The sequence below is a fragment of the Poecile atricapillus genome, chromosome 5 (genome assembly GCF_030490865.1).
Source record: "Poecile atricapillus isolate bPoeAtr1 chromosome 5, bPoeAtr1.hap1, whole genome shotgun sequence".
NCBI lineage: Eukaryota > Metazoa > Chordata > Aves > Passeriformes > Paridae > Poecile > Poecile atricapillus.
The window spans coordinates 2,135,596-2,156,293 of NC_081253.1; the positions used below are offsets into that span (position 1 = coordinate 2,135,596).

General features: G+C 41.9%; 1 protein-coding gene across 3 annotated transcripts in view; it reads right to left on the reverse strand.

Moving 5' to 3' along the window:
* EPC2 (enhancer of polycomb homolog 2) overlaps positions 1-20,698 on the reverse strand; it is a 38,011-nt gene that overhangs the window by 12,803 nt on the left and 4,510 nt on the right. For all 3 annotated transcript variants that reach the window (XR_009277760.1, XM_058840080.1, XM_058840081.1), the window contains exons 2-9: positions 11,217-11,376; positions 5,690-5,835; positions 3,188-3,394; positions 2,457-2,605; positions 2,111-2,243; positions 990-1,178; positions 668-757; positions 64-209 (exon numbers count right to left, since the gene is read on the reverse strand). Coding sequence is in view for 2 of the 3 variants with exons in the window: in XM_058840080.1 (XP_058696063.1) it covers positions 64-209; positions 668-757; positions 990-1,178; positions 2,111-2,243; positions 2,457-2,605; positions 3,188-3,394; positions 5,690-5,835; positions 11,217-11,376 (1,220 nt within the window). In the remaining variant the exon portion in view is untranslated. The remainder of the gene's footprint in view (positions 1-63; positions 210-667; positions 758-989; positions 1,179-2,110; positions 2,244-2,456; positions 2,606-3,187; positions 3,395-5,689; positions 5,836-11,216; positions 11,377-20,698) is intronic.

Sequence of the window (20,698 nt, forward strand, 5' to 3'; positions counted from 1 at the left end):
TCTTTTTTTAATACTTTTAATTCTTTGAAGGGGAATGAAGAATTAAAAATGACCCAACTGTACCTTCCACCCCTGCCAATCCTCCTCCTTGCAAATCCTATACATCTCCTTGGGATTGTAAGGGTTGTAAGGCAATGCCTGAACCTCAGTTTGTCCAATTCTGCCAATTCTGGGCTTTCATACGAAGAATTTGTTTGGTCCAAACGAGGCTGTGAAGAAAGAAAAGGCAATTTCATACTTTGATTAGGGCACTGCTGGTTATCATGCACAGGCTCCAGGACAGAACATGTGGTTTTATGTTGAGTTAAACAATAATAGCTTCAGTAGTTAAAAAATAAACTCTAACATTTAGGCGTCAAACAGTAATGGAGAAGTTGGAGAAAACAAAAATAAAAGTTTTCAATCATCTCAACATTTTTTGGCAAAGGAATTAACTCACAGGCTAAGGGAAAAAACAAAGGAAGATGAATTCTGAGCAAGTGGGAATTCAGCTTGGACCCCTCAGAGCCAAGCAGAAAAGGGGATGTTCCTGCAATTGCCTTTGGAGTCACCAAAGCATCAAAGCTTTTGTGGTGAGAACTGAACTCCAACACCAGCACTATGCCAACCTAAATTAAAGAAACCACCACTAAACCCAACAGCCCAGCATAACACTGGATATTCTTACAGCATAATACTGGCATCCTGCTCTTCTCCTGAAAGCACAAGGTCCATCAGGATCATTTTCTTCTTCTGCTTCTGACACTGGTGAGGGTACCTAGACCAGAAAACAACATCATTATCCCAAGTGCCACATTTGTATAATTGTATTTATGATAAAAGTTTGTGTTTATATAATGTGAACCACCATGTTTATATAGCAAAGCACAGCACAGAAGGGAAACTCAATTTATCCGAAGAACTTTTAAATATATTCAGAGTTGGGGTGAGCCAGGCTGGCCAAACACCAGCTAACTGGAATTGCTGCCTAGTGTACACTGAGATTTTACCTGTGGGAACTCATCCTCATCAGAGCTGTGGAAGTCATACTGTTTGATATCGCTCTTGCTGAGCACAGGCAAGGGCTCAGCCAGGGGCTGAGGGGTCACCACACACTCCAGCTTGGGCTTCTTCAGGTATTTCTTCTTCTGACGGACAACATCGGACACCTCCTCCTTCAGAGAGGAGTGGTGAGGATGCTGCTCGGGAAAAACAAACAGGAAATTCTAAAAACTAAAGCATGAGGAAACTTCATGACTTCAAGAAAGGGCTGTTTGTCTTCCAAAAGTTCTGCAGGGATTTGAGACACATCATGCAAAATTTACTGAACACATTAAACCCCAGAACTTTTCCTCTGATTGTTTTTACAGGTATTTATTAATAATCAGAGAGCTCACAAGCCATGTCTGAGCCTGAGAGGCTCCTCACTCTGCACTACACCCAGTATATTGTCATTGAAATTCCTCTTCCAATTATTTTCTGAGATCTCATTTTTCCCCAGCACTTTCAATTTTCTGAACTGCTCAGACATGTTCAAAAGAAACAATTTAATTTGTTTCCTGTTTCTCACAGAGCTGACACTTTTGAACAGATGTGATGGTATTTGGGATGGCTATTTAAGATTTTTCTCACAAAAACCCTCTGCAGTGAGCAATTCCATCGATATTGAACTGTCCACTTGAACACAAATGTTATTAAACTTCAAAGCTCCCATTTGAAAAGATTCTTTCACTTGCAAAACTCTCCATTTGAAGGAGAAGCAGCAGTGCAGTTTGAAAAAATGTTTAAATTTACCCTGAATTAACACTCATCAATAACATCCTGACTGAAACTCCAGTAATGGACCTTGGGAAGCAGAGGAGAGACATGAGGAATGCCAAAATTCCTGGAGAGCCAGGCTTTCACGGGTTTGTATGGAATTCTGGGACCACTAGGTGTCGCAGGTGCTAAATACAAATTTCCAGAGGTCCTCAACTCTCAGCCTCAGCCCCAAGCATTTTAACTCCTAATATTTCAGGTTATTACTTCCGAGACAGGTCTGAATTCAAAATATATCCAAAGGGATGATGATCCCAAAGGAATGATGATCCCAGGAACAACAGACTCGTAGCAGGGGGAAAAAAAATCTTACCTTAACTTTACATTCTTGAACTTTGTGGTGGTTCCCATTGTGGAGAGATGAAGGAGTTGTGCCCATCTCTTTCTCGGGTCTGTTCAGCTTCACTTCATTGAGGATTTCACCTCCATAATCACCCAAATGGTACCTCAAAAAAACCAGGATTAAAACTATAGGGCTGCATTTCCACTGGGAAATGTCTGAAAGACACAAACCAGTGTCTTCCAATTGCCTACACAAACCCCTTCTCTTTTAGTTTCTGAAGTTTGTTATGGTGCTACAATAAATAAATGATGAGAGATGATTACAAAGCCATTTAATGAAAATTTAAAACCTTGGTTTTTATAATCTGGAATTTTACCTTTTCTCCACAACTTCCAACGTTAAATGCAACAGCTCCCGTTTTGTTTTCTCTCTCCTCTTAATCATCTCCAAAATTGTTATGGCTCTGCTAAACTCCCTCCTTAATTTCAACATCTTCTCATAAGATGCTTCATCGTTCTTTCGGTTCTGTTGAGAGATGAAACCAATTTTTAGTCAAAAGCAAAGGCCACGAGGCACAAACTGCAAAAATAAAGTTATATAATGCTGCTGCAAATGAGGCTCATGAGGACACTCCAAAGCAGCTTTTCCTAAAGCAGATCCTACTTGGCAAACAAAATGCCACAAAAAGCAAACAAACCCAGTTCTCAGAGTAAACTGGGGAGAACTTTTCAGCCATTTCCCCCCATGTTTTGCTCAGATTCCAGATCAACCCAGTGGAAGTTTGTCAGCACAAGGAACTCAAACCTAGAACACTTGCCCCACCTTGATTCTGCACACATGTGTACAAAGCAAAATGCTGGGTGATTACACATTCCCTGGTTCAAATCATTCCATCTAAAAATCCAGAAACTGGGAACTTGTTTCTCCTTTTCCCACAGAAAGGAAAGCTCCCAACCCAGCACGCTGTGTGCCAGGCACTGCTCTGAGTTTCAGCTCAAGAAACGGATGGATGGTAAATTGTCCTCTGCAAGATGCTGGACAGGGATCCAAATTATCCCTACCAAGGGAGAAATGTAAAATTCCAAGCAGCAGAGTCTGCCAAGTCACCTTTCTGGTCTGCATCTTCTCAGTTCTCCTGCGGAAGGCCACGTAGGGGTCGTTGTTGGTGGAGCCATCCCTCTTCTCCTGCTTGATCTGGGGGATGAGGGAGGGCCCCCGGCAGTTCTTGCGCTTCCTCACCCAGTAGTCATAGACAGCCTTGATCAGGTAATCGTCCTCATTGAGCAGCAGTTTGGCTTCCTGAAGGGTCACAAGCTGCAGGGGAACAGGGAAAAGTTGGGTTGGGGGTGAGGGGAAGGTCACCACACACTCACACCAATTGTGCATTTTCTGGATAAACTTCATTATTTTCCAGCACCAGAGTAAAGGGATGAAAAAACCATTCATGGAAATTGAAGCCACCAGTTCAGAGTTCCCAGTTTTTCTGAACCAGCAGCATCTCTTTCATCCAATGCTCCAGAACTCCATCAATCTTTCAAGGAATCTGAAAACACTTGGAAACAACTAAAGGCACAGGATAGAAAGAACTTACTACAGTCTGCAGATCATGATTTGGGAATCACTTTAATCTGACTATTGTTTCCTAAACAAATAAAAAGTTTCTCGTTGGTTAACCTTTATTAATGTGTAATTCTTTGCAGCTGAATGTGGATTCCCCTAGAAGCAAATTTGCTTCTTAATTATTTCCCCCCTAAAATGTTTACTTTGTAATAGAACGGGACAATGCCCATGCCTGTTTATTCCAGCCTGGAGACACAAAGCTGTTCACTTGTTTGCTAAGTTATTTCAGTAGCTGGTAGTTTAAAGGTCATTTAAAGATAAAAATTACATCCATGTTCAGCTTTTTATATGGAAATCAGAGTCTAAATAAATGCAGAAGTATCACTAAATAGTACATTCGTTTAACAGGCTCATATCATCTTCAACCCATTCATTAAATAAGAAGAAAATAGTACCTCTAGTATTACTTAAAAAGAAGTCAGGCAGCACTTCATCTGCCCCATAATTTGAAGAATATCAAGTGAACAACTTAATTTGCACTTTTGCAATGTGTCAAACTTAAATCTTGTCCCTCCGTTAGGAGAAGCAAAAAAAGGAAACATCACATTTTGGAAAATGAAGGAAATCCTAAGTGTAACCATGGCTACTCTGCAAGTGTTAATTCCAGCCAGAGCAGAATAAAACCTTTGCAATCTATGGTAGAATTAGAAAAAACACTGAACTGTTTTTCACAAAAAGGAAAAAGTATTGCTTAGAAATAATTTTAGTTTTGTTTTTCGCTCCCCTTTCCCATTAACATATTTCTAATAAAAAATAAATCCGCTCTGCTTTGGGTACACAGCTGGGGAAGCAAAGCTGAGCCTGTGTGCTCATGGCTGCTTCCAGATGCAGAGTCCTTCTATTCCCTGCTTAAATCAGAATGCCCAAGAGGAAAGCCTGGAACCCCTCCTGGGCAGGGAAAGCACTCCCAGCAACATCCTTTAATATTCCAGGGATAAAGCATGGAAACTGGGAATTGGGAGGCAGCACTCAAACCCCACCAGCCACTTCCCAGGCTCCAAAAACCTGAAAGAGTTGCTTGTATTTACAGAGAAAAACCTGTATTCTTACAGCACTTTATTTTTGAAAAGCATCTTCAAATCTTAAATCCAGCAAAGAAAGGTGAAACCACCATCAGAAGGATGAATACTGATCATGAAAAGTGATGATCATGAAAAGAATGGCCTGAACTGAAAGCCAAAACAGAGGTGTCTTTATCAAAGCTCCAGCAAACCCAAGTACATGTTCAACAAGTATCACCCAATATATTCCTTTTTTTCCCTTTGTTCCCATTTTCTTAGCATAGTAAGAAGTCTTTCTTTCTCATAGTAAGAAGCCTTTCTGAAGTCGCTCTAAGACGGGGAAAAATGCAATATTTTGGCCTTTTAACACAGCACTGAAAATCAGGTTAAGAAACTGAGGCAGAGCCATGGATCCCACAATGGATTTTTCATTCCCACATATTCTCATCTCACTGGGAAATAACTCCACCTGTTTCAAACTTCATTTGCAAACCTGATCCCTCAGGCACAGTTTTGGAGTAAATATTTTGGGCTGTAAGATCCTTTTCCAGACACTGCTCTCCTGGAACACCTCAGGATCTGATGTAACACTGGCACTAGGTTAATTCTGTGTTTCTAATCCCCTAAAACCAACCAATGTCCAGCAGAAACAAGTGAAACAAAATTTGGATTATTAAATGTTTATAGCCATTTCTACACCTACTGATCACCACAAGCTTATTCCATACCAACAGTAGTAAAACAAGCTGTGTGTTTCTAACACTTTGTGGCCAGGAATTAAAATTTAGAATCAGTCCTGCAACCCCAAAAGCTCCTTCCCCACCTGTTTTATCTGAAGTTACCAGTATTGACACAGGAGACAGCAATGTGATTTTTGTGGAACAGACACACAAACACACTTCTTCTGTTAGGAGGAAATAAAACCAAGCACCCACCCAGAACCACCCCCAGGAAAGCAAAACCTCTCAGTGATTTTTTCACACCATACCTGACTAGAACTGGCTTTTTCGAGTCTGTCAACCATTATTTCAAACTGCAGTGGCTTGATTTCCATCTTCCTGTTCAGCCTGTTCAGTAGGGTCTCATCCTCAGAGTCCATATCATAATCTGGCTGTTCATTGTCCAGGTTAAAGGCTGGAACACAAGAAATTGAAATGCAGGGTAAGTAACACACTGTGGACACACATCTGCCATCAGAAATCAAAAATGACTGAGAAAATTCCAGCACTTCTCTGCCAAGAACACTTTTTTTGTGCTAAAAAGTTTCCCCATGTAACACACAGCAGGTAGAAGCTGCTTGTCTGTAACTTCCAACATAAAAAGAGTCCAAGAAGTTTCATTTTAAGTGACTTGAAGGGATGATAGACACAGAAACTTTAATGTATCTGCACAAAACACTAGCAAAGATGCTTGACAGTACTGATATAATACAGCTCCTTCAGAATATCATGGTAAAATAATAACAACTAAGACCATTTTCAATCAAATTCCAGACTTGGAAAAAAAGCATTTACACTCAAGTTCCAATATAATTTCTGTTACCTATTTTTAAACAGTACACCAAACCTAAAGTGTTAAAACATTTAACAGACTAAACCTTTTCTTGTTTTATGTAACTGTAGAAATCCTACACCAATCCTATGGGAATTGTTCTTCTCTAAAACCACCTCAGCTGTGGATGCAGAACTTGACAATTCCTTCAGGCTCTCCAAATAGTCAGTTCTCAACTTCCCAGCAAAGCTCATGTCTTTATTACTAATTGTGCTAATTAGTTTCCATACTTGACAAAGTTCCTGGTCCTACTAAAAGCAGAAGGAAGTTCTCATCCAGGTAACACAGCAGAAATGAAATTTTACAAGAAATATGAGTAAATTGCATATGAACTGTTAATAGAAACATTAATTGTACACCTAATAAAACCTTGAAGGGGTGACACACCAGGTACAACACTCCCAGTAATTCAATCAGCACTGGAATAACAGCAGTTAATAGGCCTGATGAAATATATTCTATTCTTAATAGACAAACAGCACTACCTTATCTCTGTGCTCTTAACTTGTGGCTATGCCAAGTGCTAATTAAAAAACTCCTGCTACTGAGCTGCCCTGTGTGCTTTGAGAGCTCCTTAAAACAAAAAAACTTGGAAAACCAGGAGCAGAAGAAAGCCACCAAAATAGAAGTCTTCAAAACAAATCCCAGTATTTTTCCTCCCACAAGCAGGTGGTAAGCAGTGCCCTTCCATATCTCAGCCTTGCCCAAGACCATTCTCTCTGTGATCCAATGCAATAAATTAGTTAAACCTCTACCAGTATTTATCTATTTATTTATTCAAGCACAGAAACTCAGCCAGATGCAGCTGGGAAGGGCTAAAAAGCAGCTCCTCAGCATCTTCAGCTCAAGCTGGTACCTCTCAGAGGAGACACTGCCCCAATTCTGACAACAGCACTTGGCCAGAAGAGCTCTCTGAGCTGCCACACATTGTAACAATTTATTTGAGGAGAAATTAATAACAGGCTGTAACCATGTGTCAAGAACTGCAAGCAATATTAATTCAGTAATACAAGTTGCATGGCAAGTTTATTTAAGACACTGTCACTGGGCATGTGACCAAGAGCTCTCCAACAATTAACTGTGTACGAGACTTAAACTGCAGCTTTCAACATCAGCTCTGCCTCTCCAGCAGATCACAGCTCACATGTGGACTGAAAACCATTACAGTCCACAGAAAGCTTGTTTGCTCTCACAGTCAGTGTCACATCAGAAAATATGTCAACCTATTGCCTGTCAGTAGATAATTCAATAATCCCCTGTGGACAAAATGTTTCCAGCCAGTTTTTCCAAGCCAGAGCATCAGTGAGCAGGAGGATCTGTGACAGAGAAGATGTGATGTTCACCTGTAAATTTTAAGCGGTGCCAGTAAACTTCCCTTCGTTTCCACAGTGGGAAGAGTCTCTAAAAGGTCTTGAAGTACCCACCTTCCAGAACAAAATCAGGATCAAGTGAGAGGCAGCCAGGAGACAACGAGACAAGCAAATAGAAAACTCAACCATTCCATCAAGAAGTATCTTAAAACACCAATCACCCTCAGGACCACACTGGATATCAGTGATGGGTGTCCAGGAGGGAAGGCAGGTTACTCCCAGCACCAAGAGCGGCCCCATGGTGCACCTCAGCTGGAAGCAGGGGGTCCCTTCCCTCTCTCTGCTCACTATTTTGATAAATATTCAAGATGATAAAAGACATCCAACAGGTTCTTGCCAGGATCCCCACACATCAAACAAATCCAGTCTCATTTTCTTAAACAAACCCCCATAATTCCTGTGAGAACAGCAGGAGCCCTTGTCACACATCCCACTTTTCATGCTTTTCTGCCTTCAGCAATGTTCTATTTGTTGTGAGCTGTATTTATCAGTGCAGAGGGGGTTTGCATGGGGGTGCAGGTTAATGACACTGAAGGGATGAAGCAGAGCCTGTTTCAGTGCAGACAGGATGGCCACAAACTCTCAGCAGCCTGGGGAGGTGTGAGGGCCTCAGGAAATGCAAGGCTACCACTTCTCTGGAGTTCATCAACCTAAAGCTGGCTTGTCCCATGGAAGTGTCCTCCTCCCCGATGTTCAATGACCCTCCTCAAAACACACTTTCAGCAACATCCTTAATTACCAGTTTTCTTCTTTCCCCAAGCACTGAGGAACTGAAATTGTTCTAGAAAAGGTCATTTTTCACCCTGGAGCTGGCCTGGTGGCAGCTCTCTGGCATCCAAAGCCATCACAAGACCCAAGTGTTTATGTGCCATGGATGGAATCATCCATCACTCCCTGTTCCTGCCTCTGACCCCTCTTGGGTGAGCTGCTGGAGAACCATCCCCATGTTCCAGTCCACAGGGACAGCTCCTGCTAAATCCTGGGACATTCTTCTGACTCAGGATGAATCCAGTCTTTCTCTTCCAGAACATCTGCATTACTCCAGGGCACTGTCAGACAGGCCCCAGTGATCCCACCTGGAACATTTCTCCAGGAATGCTCAGGACTCTCTGGTTTGCTGCTGCAGACACAACATCCCAGTGATCCCACCTGGAAAGTTTCTCCAGGAATGCTCAGGACTCTCTGGTTTGCTGCTGCAGACACAACATCCCAGTGATCCCACCTGGAAAGTTTCTCCAGGAATGCTCAGGACTCTCTGGTTTGCTGCTGCAGACACAACATCCCAGTTCCCACCCTCTGCCACTCCACCCACCCCCAGCAGTACCTGCCAGAAGGATTTGCTTTCTTGTTCACTTGAGCTCCCCTAGGAACTGGGTTTATACCAACTCACACAAATGCAATTTGTTTCTCAGTGAAGTTACATTGAACTGGGTTTAACTAAGCTAAATGAAATGAGTTAATTCAGTGTACTAAATTAAGGCTGTGGTTCCACACTCATTGAAGCTGCCACAGGCCCAAGTTCTCACTGAAGCCAGTGCTTCCAGTGCCTTCCCTCCCCAGCAAACCACAGCCCTGCCACCCTCTTGTGCCAACAGCAACAACCAGGCCTGAGTCAAGGCAGCAAACTGATAAATACAGGGGGTCACCCAACCAAAAAATGGAAGAAACTTCCTGCCAAAAAGTTCCTTTTAAGGATTCCTGGAGTCCATTCTCCAGTTAATGAACACTGTTCCATCGTTCCTGTGAGGGGACACTTGTCTTCCATCCCCTTAGCTCTAATTTAGGTCCAAGTTTACCAACTTCATCTCTTTGCTAATTATCAATAATTTAAAATGCATCTCCATGTTATTAAAGCTACAAATATTTTTGGAATATTATGCTGCATGCTGGAACAACTAGAATAGTTAAAGTTTTTTTCTTTGCATTCAGCTCCACATCACCTGTGTTGGTGCCACTGGGGTTGACTAACACCTGGAACCTTGTTTATTCACAAATTCCAGGCTTTACAAAGAAATTAACTTTTTTCTGCTTGGAACCAGTAATCTAAATAAATTAATGTAAAACATGTTAAAATGTCAGGCTACCAGAATCTCAGCAGAACATAATTTGCCAGAAATACCCACAAGTATGGATTATAGTATGTGTCCTCTTGGCATTCTCCATCAGTTTACATAACTTCCCTGGCCAAAGTATTGTTGCTATTTGTGCTTTAAGCATTAAAAGAGAATTTCTAAGCAGTTTATGTAGCATAAAGCTGCCTTTTATCACACCTACTCCATCCAGAATATGTGGGAAAAATTATTTTGGAGCAGTATCTGATATTTATCTTCAGCTCAAATACCTTCTGTAATTCTGTCCAGAAAGACTGTGAGGCTCAACAAGACAAAGAAAATTTTGGCATAATATGTTTAACATTTTTAGACATGTTTATTAACAGTACTCACAGTGTTTCTGGCAGTGTCCAACAAAGAACAGAATAAAATACACTCCTCCATCAGCAGCTTGGTTTCATTTCATTCAGACTGCCTTGTTTCCAAATTTGTTTCTTTTATTAAGGAAAGAAACAATTTCTTTTAGTTGATTTTTCCCTCATCACCTCTATGGTCTTGCACCACAGAGGACCCTGATTATTTCCAAAATCTCCTATTTTGTAAACAAATGGAAAAAAACTGAACCAACTTCACCACGCTGGTGAGAAATGATGCAATAACTGAACCAAAGGTTTTGCTACAAAGGTAAGTCCTGGGAGGAATCCAAGTGACCAAATAACCCCCTGAACCACATCCTGCAAAGGACAAACATGAACTGTGTGCCAAGGAACAACTGAACTGTGAAAGTGCCACTTGTCAACAGAACATCAACCAAAATAAGTGGGAAAATTAATTCACAGCCCACAAGCTTCCATTAATGAGATCTTGTAAGACATAAGCTAAACTCATGCAGAATATTTTATCTATAAAATAAACTCAGAGTTCTCTGCTGAAACAGAATTCTTCAGTTTTAGCCAAACTCAGAGAGAAGTGATTGTTACCCAGAACAGCCTGAACCCCAGTGGCAGCACAGCTGCCCTGCTCTGCCAGAATTCTATTCTGAGCAGCAGGACAAAGGCTGATTCCATCACAAAAACTACTCTGGTTTATGGATCTGCACTTACAGAGAACTTTGGAGCTAACAGGTGAGCAAGACAACCTCTCTCCTGCTCCCTACATCAGTATAAGCAACCAGGAGGCAGCCAGGCAGCTTCAGTTACTCCTTCTAAGGACTAGGAAGGAAAAAATACACAAGAAGTGAGGCTAGATCAAGAATATTGGAAAACCAAGAGCCAGGATGAGGCTCAGCAGCTGCTGCACATGGACAGAGCATCAGCACAGAGCCAGAAACAAACCCTGCAGCAAAATGCCCACCTTCACCAGCAACTGCCAGTTCTTCCAGAACTTGAGAAGATGCTGGAATTTACATCTATAAATGGATTTCTGAGTCCTCCCACTTCCTGACCACTGCAGCAACTCTGACCTCAAGACAGAGGTTCCTCAGGTTAAATAAAGAGTTTGACAAACACCACAACCCACAACACTCCCTATGTTTTTAACTCACGTTGGATGTGAATGAACTGCTTTGGTTGCTTGAACTCTCCTTTGTACAAACGATTGTAGTAGTTGACATTGCTCTCTGCTTCAGGGACTGGGATAACCATGCTCTCCTTCTTTTCTCTGAAAACTTGCTGTGCTGAGATGGCCCGTTGCAAATGATGTTCCTGCAAGGGGAAAATGGGAGAGTTGATTTAGGTATCAGTGTACAAAGTGCATATGAAGACAGTCAGCCTTTTCTCCCACTGTTTTCCTACAGGGTAACAGAGTGGAGGCTTTGCTGGGGTTTAGAGACCAGCAGGATGCTTGTTCTTAGGATGTGTGTCTCCAGCTTCTTAGGGTTCCTAACTGATGGCAATCTTAAAACTGCACTGAATGAACTACAAACAGATGAAGAGAATCCTTTGTTCAGACACAGCCCACACCTTCCACCAGACTGGGAAAAAGACAAACATTCAAACTTCACAAAATAACCTCAGCAGAAAATTAGGGCTGGGGAATGCCAAACCCACCCAAACCTGTCAGAAAGAAAATGCATGCAAGATCAGGCCTTTTAAAGTCAAAAGAATAGCAAATTTCATCATTCCTGTCTACCCAGCAATCCTTACAGGCCTGCTTTTAGAAGTTTAGCAAGTTAAGAGCATCAGGAAGAAGAGTTCTCACAGAATAACACCTGAAAAGCAAGGACTCCCCAAACAGGTATCACTTCATTTTATTCTTATGGGACAAAAGTCACAAATTCCACAGAATCACTTCAGGTGAAATAGAGATCACAACAAATGTAGCAGCTCACAAAGATTTTTTTCCCCACATAATTTTATTAGTTCATTTATTAGTTAACTCAGTGACAACCATCTACTGTTCCAAGTCAGAGCTAAGCTGTAGCTTCCCTCTTGAAAGGCCTTACATGTTAAAATTTAAACCACTAGAAAAATGTCTCAGGCTAAGACACCAAGGTTACTCTGCCTCCTGTGCGTCCAGGGGAGTGACATTCCTCAGCAGGACAGGAACTCAGATCCACACAGCCCTTGGGAAAAGTGAAGTACCAAGTTCTCCAAATCCAAGATAAACCAAGCAAAGTGCAGACTCCCAGCAGGATGAACCGCTGGTGGAACCAAGACTGAAGGTTTCATTCTGCTTCTGCTGTTCCTCCCCAGAGTTTCCCAGATTTGGGGGGTGGGGAGGGTGAGCAGAATATCAGCTGGAAACCCAAACTCAGCGCTGTCACAGATCCATGGGACCTTACTTTGCCTGTTCCAGGGGCTGCAGGTTTTCTCTCAGCCATTCCCACACACCCAACTGCTGGGAAAAGCACTTGGTAGAGCAGGAAGAAACACACACACACACACACAAAAAGGGTTTGCTGCTCTGTGCTCCTCCCTTTGGCTTTCTCAGGGTGCCCCTCCCCACGGTTAACACTCCCAAGAGGCCAGGATCAACACCAGGAACGGGAAGGTGCCAATTCCAGCGCCTGGCTGGCACTGCAGCCTGGCACACATGGCAGTCTGGCACTCACACACTCTGCTACCCACTTGGAAATTCTCTCAAGAACAAGAGTTCTTCCTCTTTAATTCTACAGAATGGTATTTTAAAAAAGGGGGAGTGAAAGAAAACCTTTTTAAAATATGTAAATGATATTTAATAAATGATCTCCTTTTAAATGTTAAGATTTACAGAAATGCAATTAATGCAGCTCCTGCACAATCAGAGCAGCTCTGGGAATCTCCTGCAGCAGATGAAGCAACATTAAATCAATCAGGCTCCCAAGTGAGTGCTATTAGAATTAAGACAAGCATGCAATCCAATAGCTGCTGTGATCTGCCTGAGTTACTCCACACTGAGTAAATCTGTCACTCCACCATTAAAACGTGTCTTGGAGAGCTTGGCAGTGCTGAGTAATTCAACTACACAAAAATGGTTTCATTACTGGGCTGCTTTCAACTGCTGTCCCTGGAGCTGTGCACCAACAGTCCACAGCACACCACTGCTGTAAGGAAGGGCTTGATCTGTCCCAAATTCAGAACACCTTTTGCTTCTGCAGCCCATGAAAGAGTAATTGAGGTGAGTAATTCAGGTCCTCAGCTGTTTTAACACTGTAGTAAGCACACACAGAGTTCCCAAGGAAGGCTGACAATAGGTGTTAGTACTCATTTCACTATAAAAAGCCTTCGAGCAGAACACAGCTTTCAAACAGAGATTTCAGCTTTCAGCAGTGCTGCTGTCACACCTCAAACAGCAGAGCTCCAAAATAGACAGATAAAGTAAGTAAATTTTAAAATTAGGAACAAAACCCTCAAATCTTCCTGCTCAGCATCAAGTACAGGAAACTTTAAACTTTAACTCCTGAAACAATTCTCTTTAAACAAACTCTGAAGTTTTTTATATGAAAGCTGGGCTAATTAAATGGATTTATTATACCTGAAGAAGTGTTTTTACAGATCAATTTATAACCAGTACAACTTTTGGTCTAGTTTTCAGTTTTTTCTTATGGTTTTGAAAGACACACAGTATTTTAAGCTCACACTTTGTTCTGCAGCAGGGCAGATCCAAAGGTCTTACACAAAATAACAGAGCATTAGAGAAGCAGTGATGACAGCAAACAGAACGTGCTGCCATGGGAATAAAAAGGAGCCCCTGACAAAGAGTGATTACCCATTAATTCCTCAAAAAGCACATCCAGACCTTTCTCTCCAGTATGAAGACAAAATTTCAAACAAACACAGCTTAGACAGGGCTATTTCTTCAACCAACAGCATTGGAGAGATGTAAATGTTTAGTGTGTGCAACACTGCTGCCTGAGCACATTTACACATTAAACCAGAACTGTGCTCTGAACCCCTTCTGAGACACCACAATCCTTCCTTCCATTTTAATTCAGGAGGGAAAAAAAACCAAAAATTCCTGCAATCCTGGTACATTTACACATTAAACCAGAATTGCTCTCTGGACTGCTCCCTTCTGAGACACCACAATCCTTCCTTCCATTTTAATTCAGGAGGGAAAAACACCCAACTATCCCTACAAGCCTGGTATGTAAAATACTCAGTTTTGGTTGCAGGCACTCAGAGCCAGACTCCAAGCCCAGCTGAGAGCAAGGTACCTTCACTGCCATTCCCTCCATCCCTGAAATCCCACAGATTTCATCTTCTTCTTCCACTTTCTGTCTGGGAGTTTCTTCACTCCAAAACAGAGTCCAACAACAGTAATAAATCAACAGGTATTGATCCTATTATCCTGAAGTTATTTTTGTTAAGTTTTAAGGCAAGCACTGATAATACTGAATGGTACTTTGTACATATTTTTCATGAATATCATGGAATCACAGAATGATTTCAACCCAAACCATCTCATTCCAGCCCCTCACTGCTCCTAATTCCTTTTACCCCACAAACCAGAGCACCTGGACCCTACAGACCAGGTTGGGTTTTTCTTAACCTATAAGTCTCTTGTTGCCACCCCTCAAGTAATCTCTGAGAAACAGAGTTTATCAAACTTTATATAACTGCAAGTTTTCTGGTTGAGCATGGTTGGAGATGCCCATGGCTGAACACCATCTTCACACTGAAATGTTCATTTTAAATATCAAACTCCATTGAGCAATTCCATATTGGGTGTAAATCCCTAGACAACAAAGCTCTAGGATTCAATTTACCTGTTCCCATCTTCATTCCTTAAAACTACACCAAATAAACAAAGTTACTCCTCTTTAGGTTGTTTCACTGCTTTAACCCCACAGCCCTCCATGCAAGTAGGATGGAACAGAAAAGTAAATTTATCAACAGTTTTTCCAAATCAAAATAAGTTATTTCTAGGCCAACCTAGAGTCAGCCTTTCAATCTACCTGCACCAAGAAAAGAATTAAAGCAAAGAAAACAATTAAAAAGTACTAAATTCTAAATATTTCACTTGTTAAATATTATATTCCAATTGGGAAATTTAAAAAAAAGACATTTTTATCTTTAATAGTGAGATTCAGAAGCTAAAAGTACAGAAGTATAGCTGGAAATGTGCAGACTCATCTTGCAAAGTCTCAAGCACAGCGAGTAACACCTCTTGACAGCACTTCCAGAAAAAAAGTGTCAGGAAGCTCAAAAGCTAATTTGGTCAGAAGCCTCCCTGCCTTGGAAAGGCTCAGCCCCATCTCCTCCCTCTCTGCACACAGACACTTTTTTTAGAGAAGATTCCCAAGAGCAAAAGTGTAAACTCAAGCACCAGCTTTTGTTTTCTTGTGCAGTTAACCCTTGCAATCCTACAGACCTGTTTCCATTTCTTCCCTCTCCCTCTGCTGTGGGGTGGAAAGAGGACAAGTGAAATAAGGAGTCACGTACAGAGCAGGAAATCAGTGTGTGCTCCACAAGAATTCCCACCCTTGAGAGCAGAAACCCATGGCTTCATTCTGGATTTATTTTGGAAAACGTGCATTTCAGTGATTAGCAAAGATGGTAATACACATTTTTCTACTGATTTGATAAAGACTTAATCTAGTCAGGAATCAGAGCTGTTTCCTCTTGCACAGGGTGTCCCCTTAAAACAGTGGATTAATTATCAAGTAATGCAGGGCATTGAGAAAACCATAAAAATCCAAATATTGAGTGAAAACCCACACACTCAAACCAAGGCTTTCAAGGACAATTCCACTCAGTTTCCCGGAGGAATTTTCAACACTCAGTGGAAGGAAGCTGGAGAAAACCCACAAGAAAGAGAAGATACACAAGTGGAAAGGGCTCATGGAACTATTTCTCAGTTTCACTTTTGGCCATATCAATTTTTTCCAACATGATATCAACACCCTTTCTTAAAAAAAAATAAATAAAAATAGTCACAAGAACCACCTGCCCCACACTTGCCTTCCAGACTGGTGAATTGTGACTACAGCCAAAAAAATGTACTAAAGATTGGCTGCTCTTACTGACTCGGGGAGAGAGGCAGGGGAAGTGAATCAAATTGGGCTGCTCCATCCTAAAAATCCACACAGGTCCCTGGAATGGGTGAAATCCTTCCCTGGGAGGGTGGGAGTCCCTGGCACAGGGTGCCCAGAGGAACTGGGGCTGCTTCTGGATCCCTGGCAGTGCCCAAGGCCAGGTTGGACAGGGCTGGGAGCAGCCTGGGACAGTGGGAGGTGTCCCTGCCATAGCAGGGGTGGCACTGGATGGGATTTAAGTCCCTTCCAACCCAAACCAGTCTGAGATTCCCTGACTTTTCCATCACTTTCTTCCCTTTCCCAGTTGTTAAAGTGCAACTTCCCAAAGCAGCACCCAAGCCAAGCCAATCTGGGACTACTTTAAATCCAAATCCCGGGATTACAGCCCATCCCCTGAAGGTATCTCTGGAATGCTGATGTTGGATCAACCCAAGGGAAGGGCCCCCAACACTCCTGGGTGACACCTCTTGTCCAGGTGAAGGTGTCTCCAGAAGAGAGCAGATGTCAACCTGAAGGAGGAAAATTCCAGTTTGTACCAAAACAAGGTCCAGGAATGTCTTTCTTCCCCCTCTGGGGGGCCTAAAGCCAAGTGAAGCACTTGAGGAAATAAGAGTGGCAATCATCCCACAGACCCTGATAAAGGGACAGGGACAGTGAAATGAGCACAGACCACAACCATTTTCAACCAATTCATGTCAAACTGGACATGAAACAACTGTGAGATATCCCAAATGTCACCCCAAGTGCAACAGCAGCAATGTCTGAGAGCATGAGCAATCTCTCATCCCTGTAAATAATGATTACTCACTATTTATGAACATATGGACACACAACTGTCACTTTCTATGAAATGTCAGAAACCCCACAGCAACTAAAACTCTGTATTTTAAAGCTACAATCATTTACACAACTTCCCAGTCTACCAAAACATGACTATAAGCTAATGATTAAAAATCAAATTATTGTTATAACAATAAATAAATAAATATTGTTACAAACATTAAATTGAATTATTAAAAAAAAAATAAATTTTTGGAAAAGCTGTTTGTGGTACTAGGTGAGAAATTTCTGTTTACTGAAGAGTGGGATTTTTTTTTTCCAAAAAAGCTTTAGGAGAATATTGTTACAAATACTGTAACATATAGTCCAAAGATCTGCTTGGGATACACTGGTATCATTCACAAGGTAAAAAATTATTCCATTAGAAATCCTGATTATCCCAGTCAAAGCAGGGTGGCAAGGCCCTGACCTAGAGAAATATTGTCTCATTTTTCATGTCATGAACCCCACAACGCATTTTTCAAGGCTGAGACACCCCAAGAAGGAGCTTTGCCCTTTATTAAACCCAGTATAATCCAGGGATCCCAAATTGTGTTTGATGCTGGCTGCACACAGCAACACCTCCATGTGACCGTGAGTCACAGAGCTGCTCCTTGCAGCAGGGAGGAGCGAGAGCTGGAAATTCTCCAGCAGGAGCTGAAGGAGATCACTGCACCTCTCCTCTGCACTCTGCATTTAACCTCAGCCTGTGGGGAACGTTTTCATCTCAACATTAATATCCAGAGTTTCTGTTTAACTGAACACACTTGCAGCAGGGAATTTGTATTTTAGAGAGTTTTGAAACAAATGGTGTTTTCATTGCCAAAGTGATGCTACCTGGAGTGCTGGAGACCTGATGGAGCAAACAGAAATCCCTCATTTTATAATTAAAAACAATGTCTGAAATTGGTTCTACAGTTTGGACAACTGAGGAAAAGGTTAGATAAATTTAAACACATGCACAGTAATTGATAGAAATCAAAATTATTAAAAATTAACCACAAAATTCCATTTTAAACCAAATACCTTTAAGTCAAGAAACAGAAATTATTATTTTTCCGACTTGCTGTAGTATCAGTGTTTCCCTTAATTATCCCATCTCTGGATACCACTGCAGAGTGAGTGGTTTGTTTACATCCAAGCCTGGCACGGGGAATCCAACATCACCGGGATGCTTCAAAGTAGAAACAGTTTGTTTTATGCAACACAGACTGGTCTAAGATCCCCCAAGTGTGAGCTGCAGCCAGAGAAATGGCACAAAGCTGAGAAAAACAAATTATAAATTCCAATGTAAACAACAGAAAACAACCAGAGAAAAGGGGGGAGGAAGTGTTTCTGCTGGCTGAGAACTGATCCGAGGATGAACCACTTTGTGTGTCCCAGGGGACAGGAGCAGAGAGGAGTTTACTGAGATGGAAAACTGATGGAAAACTGACGGAAAAATGGCATCTCACCGACCGGGGAGAGTCTCACAAGTGAAGCTGAGCAAATCTTCAACTGAAGATGACACAAAAACATCTCACAGAGAACAATTCTGCCAATGAGGAGGCTCTGAGCACCCAAACTTGAGAGACCAAGGTGTAAATGTATTAATCACAATTCGAATTGCACAAAGGAAATCGGGGAAATTAAGAACTCTGATTTTTTTTTTCTGCAGATTTCTGCTCCCTTACATTTGCCATGGACAGGGAGAGCATTTTAATCCAACACCTTCAGCTCCACTACACTGTGCTTATTACACATTAACAAGTAGGAATTTGCAAAATGGATCAAAAATCAAAGCTTTTAAACAGCATATTCTCAAATATGTTGTTACTTTGACTCGGAACTAGTCAACATTACTTTCAAAATTATCACAGTCTATACTGATACAACTTTTAGTCACCCAAAATTATTTTTCCTACTTCTTACACCCTTTTACATACAGGAATTCAGTTCTAGTTCCATTCTTCTCTACTTGTTATAGAAACTTCAATTCTACAACTGATCTTCACCACCACTGGCTTTTAGGACACTCAAGGTTCATGTAAATATTAAATCAGTTATTTACCTTTCCAAACGTTGAAGTGTTAGAGTGATAAATATGCTATGGCATAAACAAGGCATTATTTATTAGCCTTGCTGGCAAAATAAATTACAAATAAGCTTTTGAACACCTAGCACCAATCAAAATGATCTTTCTTATGAAAAACAATTAAAACAGTGGTTACTATAAGCAGATTTAATGTCTGTTGATCCAAATTGTTCAAGCAGGACATTTCAACTGGTTTCAGTCAAAAGAGAAATTGCACCTAGCTGCTTCCTGCTCAGTTTTGCCAAGCAGGATCACTGTGAAATCTGGCACTTTGTAAATCCAAGGAAGCCCGAGCTATTTTCTTTCCAAAGCTTCCTTAAATTGAAGGAAAAGGAAAGACTGCTCCCTGCATTTGAGACGTCCCAGAGCTCAGCCATTCAGCTCAGCCAGGCCGATTCCCAAGCGCTCTCCTAAGCTTTTGTCATGGAATTGCACCTCCTGCCGAGGAACCCTTCCCACCAGGGAAAGTTCCTGCATAATGACCCGAGGTGTGACTCTCAATTAACAGCCCGGCAGCTCCCACTGTGCTCCAGGGCCACGGGCACTCAAACCAGCCCGGGCAGCTCTGCCAGCGCTGCTTGCTGACCCCGAGCAGCCTCTGGCCTGCAGCAAAAATACAGCTTTATCTAAATTACCCGTGCGGTGTTAAGATAGGGCTGAACCCATCTAACCTCGAGATGACACCGCTTCTCCATTGCCATCTCTATCCCCACGTGCTCCCGGTGAAAGGAAGGATGATCCGCTGTCCCACGGTGGCTGTCACCACCTCTCATCAACACCACAAGAAGCACAATGTCCCCTCTACCTGCAGCTCTGTTACTCAGCTCTATCTTAAAAGCACACTCGGAGATCAGTGACATTTGTCCCGGGCTAAGCTGATAACCCAAGCACTTGGGACAGGTTTGCTGATAGGTGTTAATGTGATAAGCCCTAATAAACTGCTCGCGAGGTGGAGACTTCAGAGCAAACCTTGGTCGTGTTTAACTTTAGCCACAACAAATTAAACGCGAAGCTCCTCGGTTTTGAGAGCTCCCCAGTGCTCAGCTGCTCGGGGTTAATTCTGATTCACAGTTATCAAACGGGACATTAAACAGGGACCAGAGATTCTGCAGGTGATGGCACAGCAAGGATAAAGGATCAGAGCTGAAAACTGAAATAAAAATTGAATTGAAATGTGCACTTGGGAGGGACATCACTGCATGAGGCAATGGGACTCGGAGAGAGGGAGAAAAGTACAGGAGATGAAGGCAGGGAAAGATCTCAAACAAAACTGAAGCTCAGGATTCTGTGAATAAAAATCACAACCCAGCATTTCGCTGCCTAATGCCAAACATACTTCAGTAATCTCAGCAGTCTCCAAGCACTCCCCAAGTAAGTAAATAAATACAGGTGCTTAACTCTAACTGAGGAATACCTTACACTGGGAATTGTATTTCCCCAGCAGAAAACCCAGTTGATTTTAGTCAAACAAACCCAATTCCTTTCCAAAACAAGTGTGCTGTCTTGATTTCACCTGGTTTTGCATGGAAATAGAATCCTTGGAGTTTCTCACATAGATTCCCATGCAGACTTTCCGAGGGATTTCTGTTTTCCAGAATATTTGCATGGTTGGAGCTGAAGTTATCCTCTGCTGACCTGCTGCTTTACTCACTGCTGTCCGTGTCTCTTTGTTCTA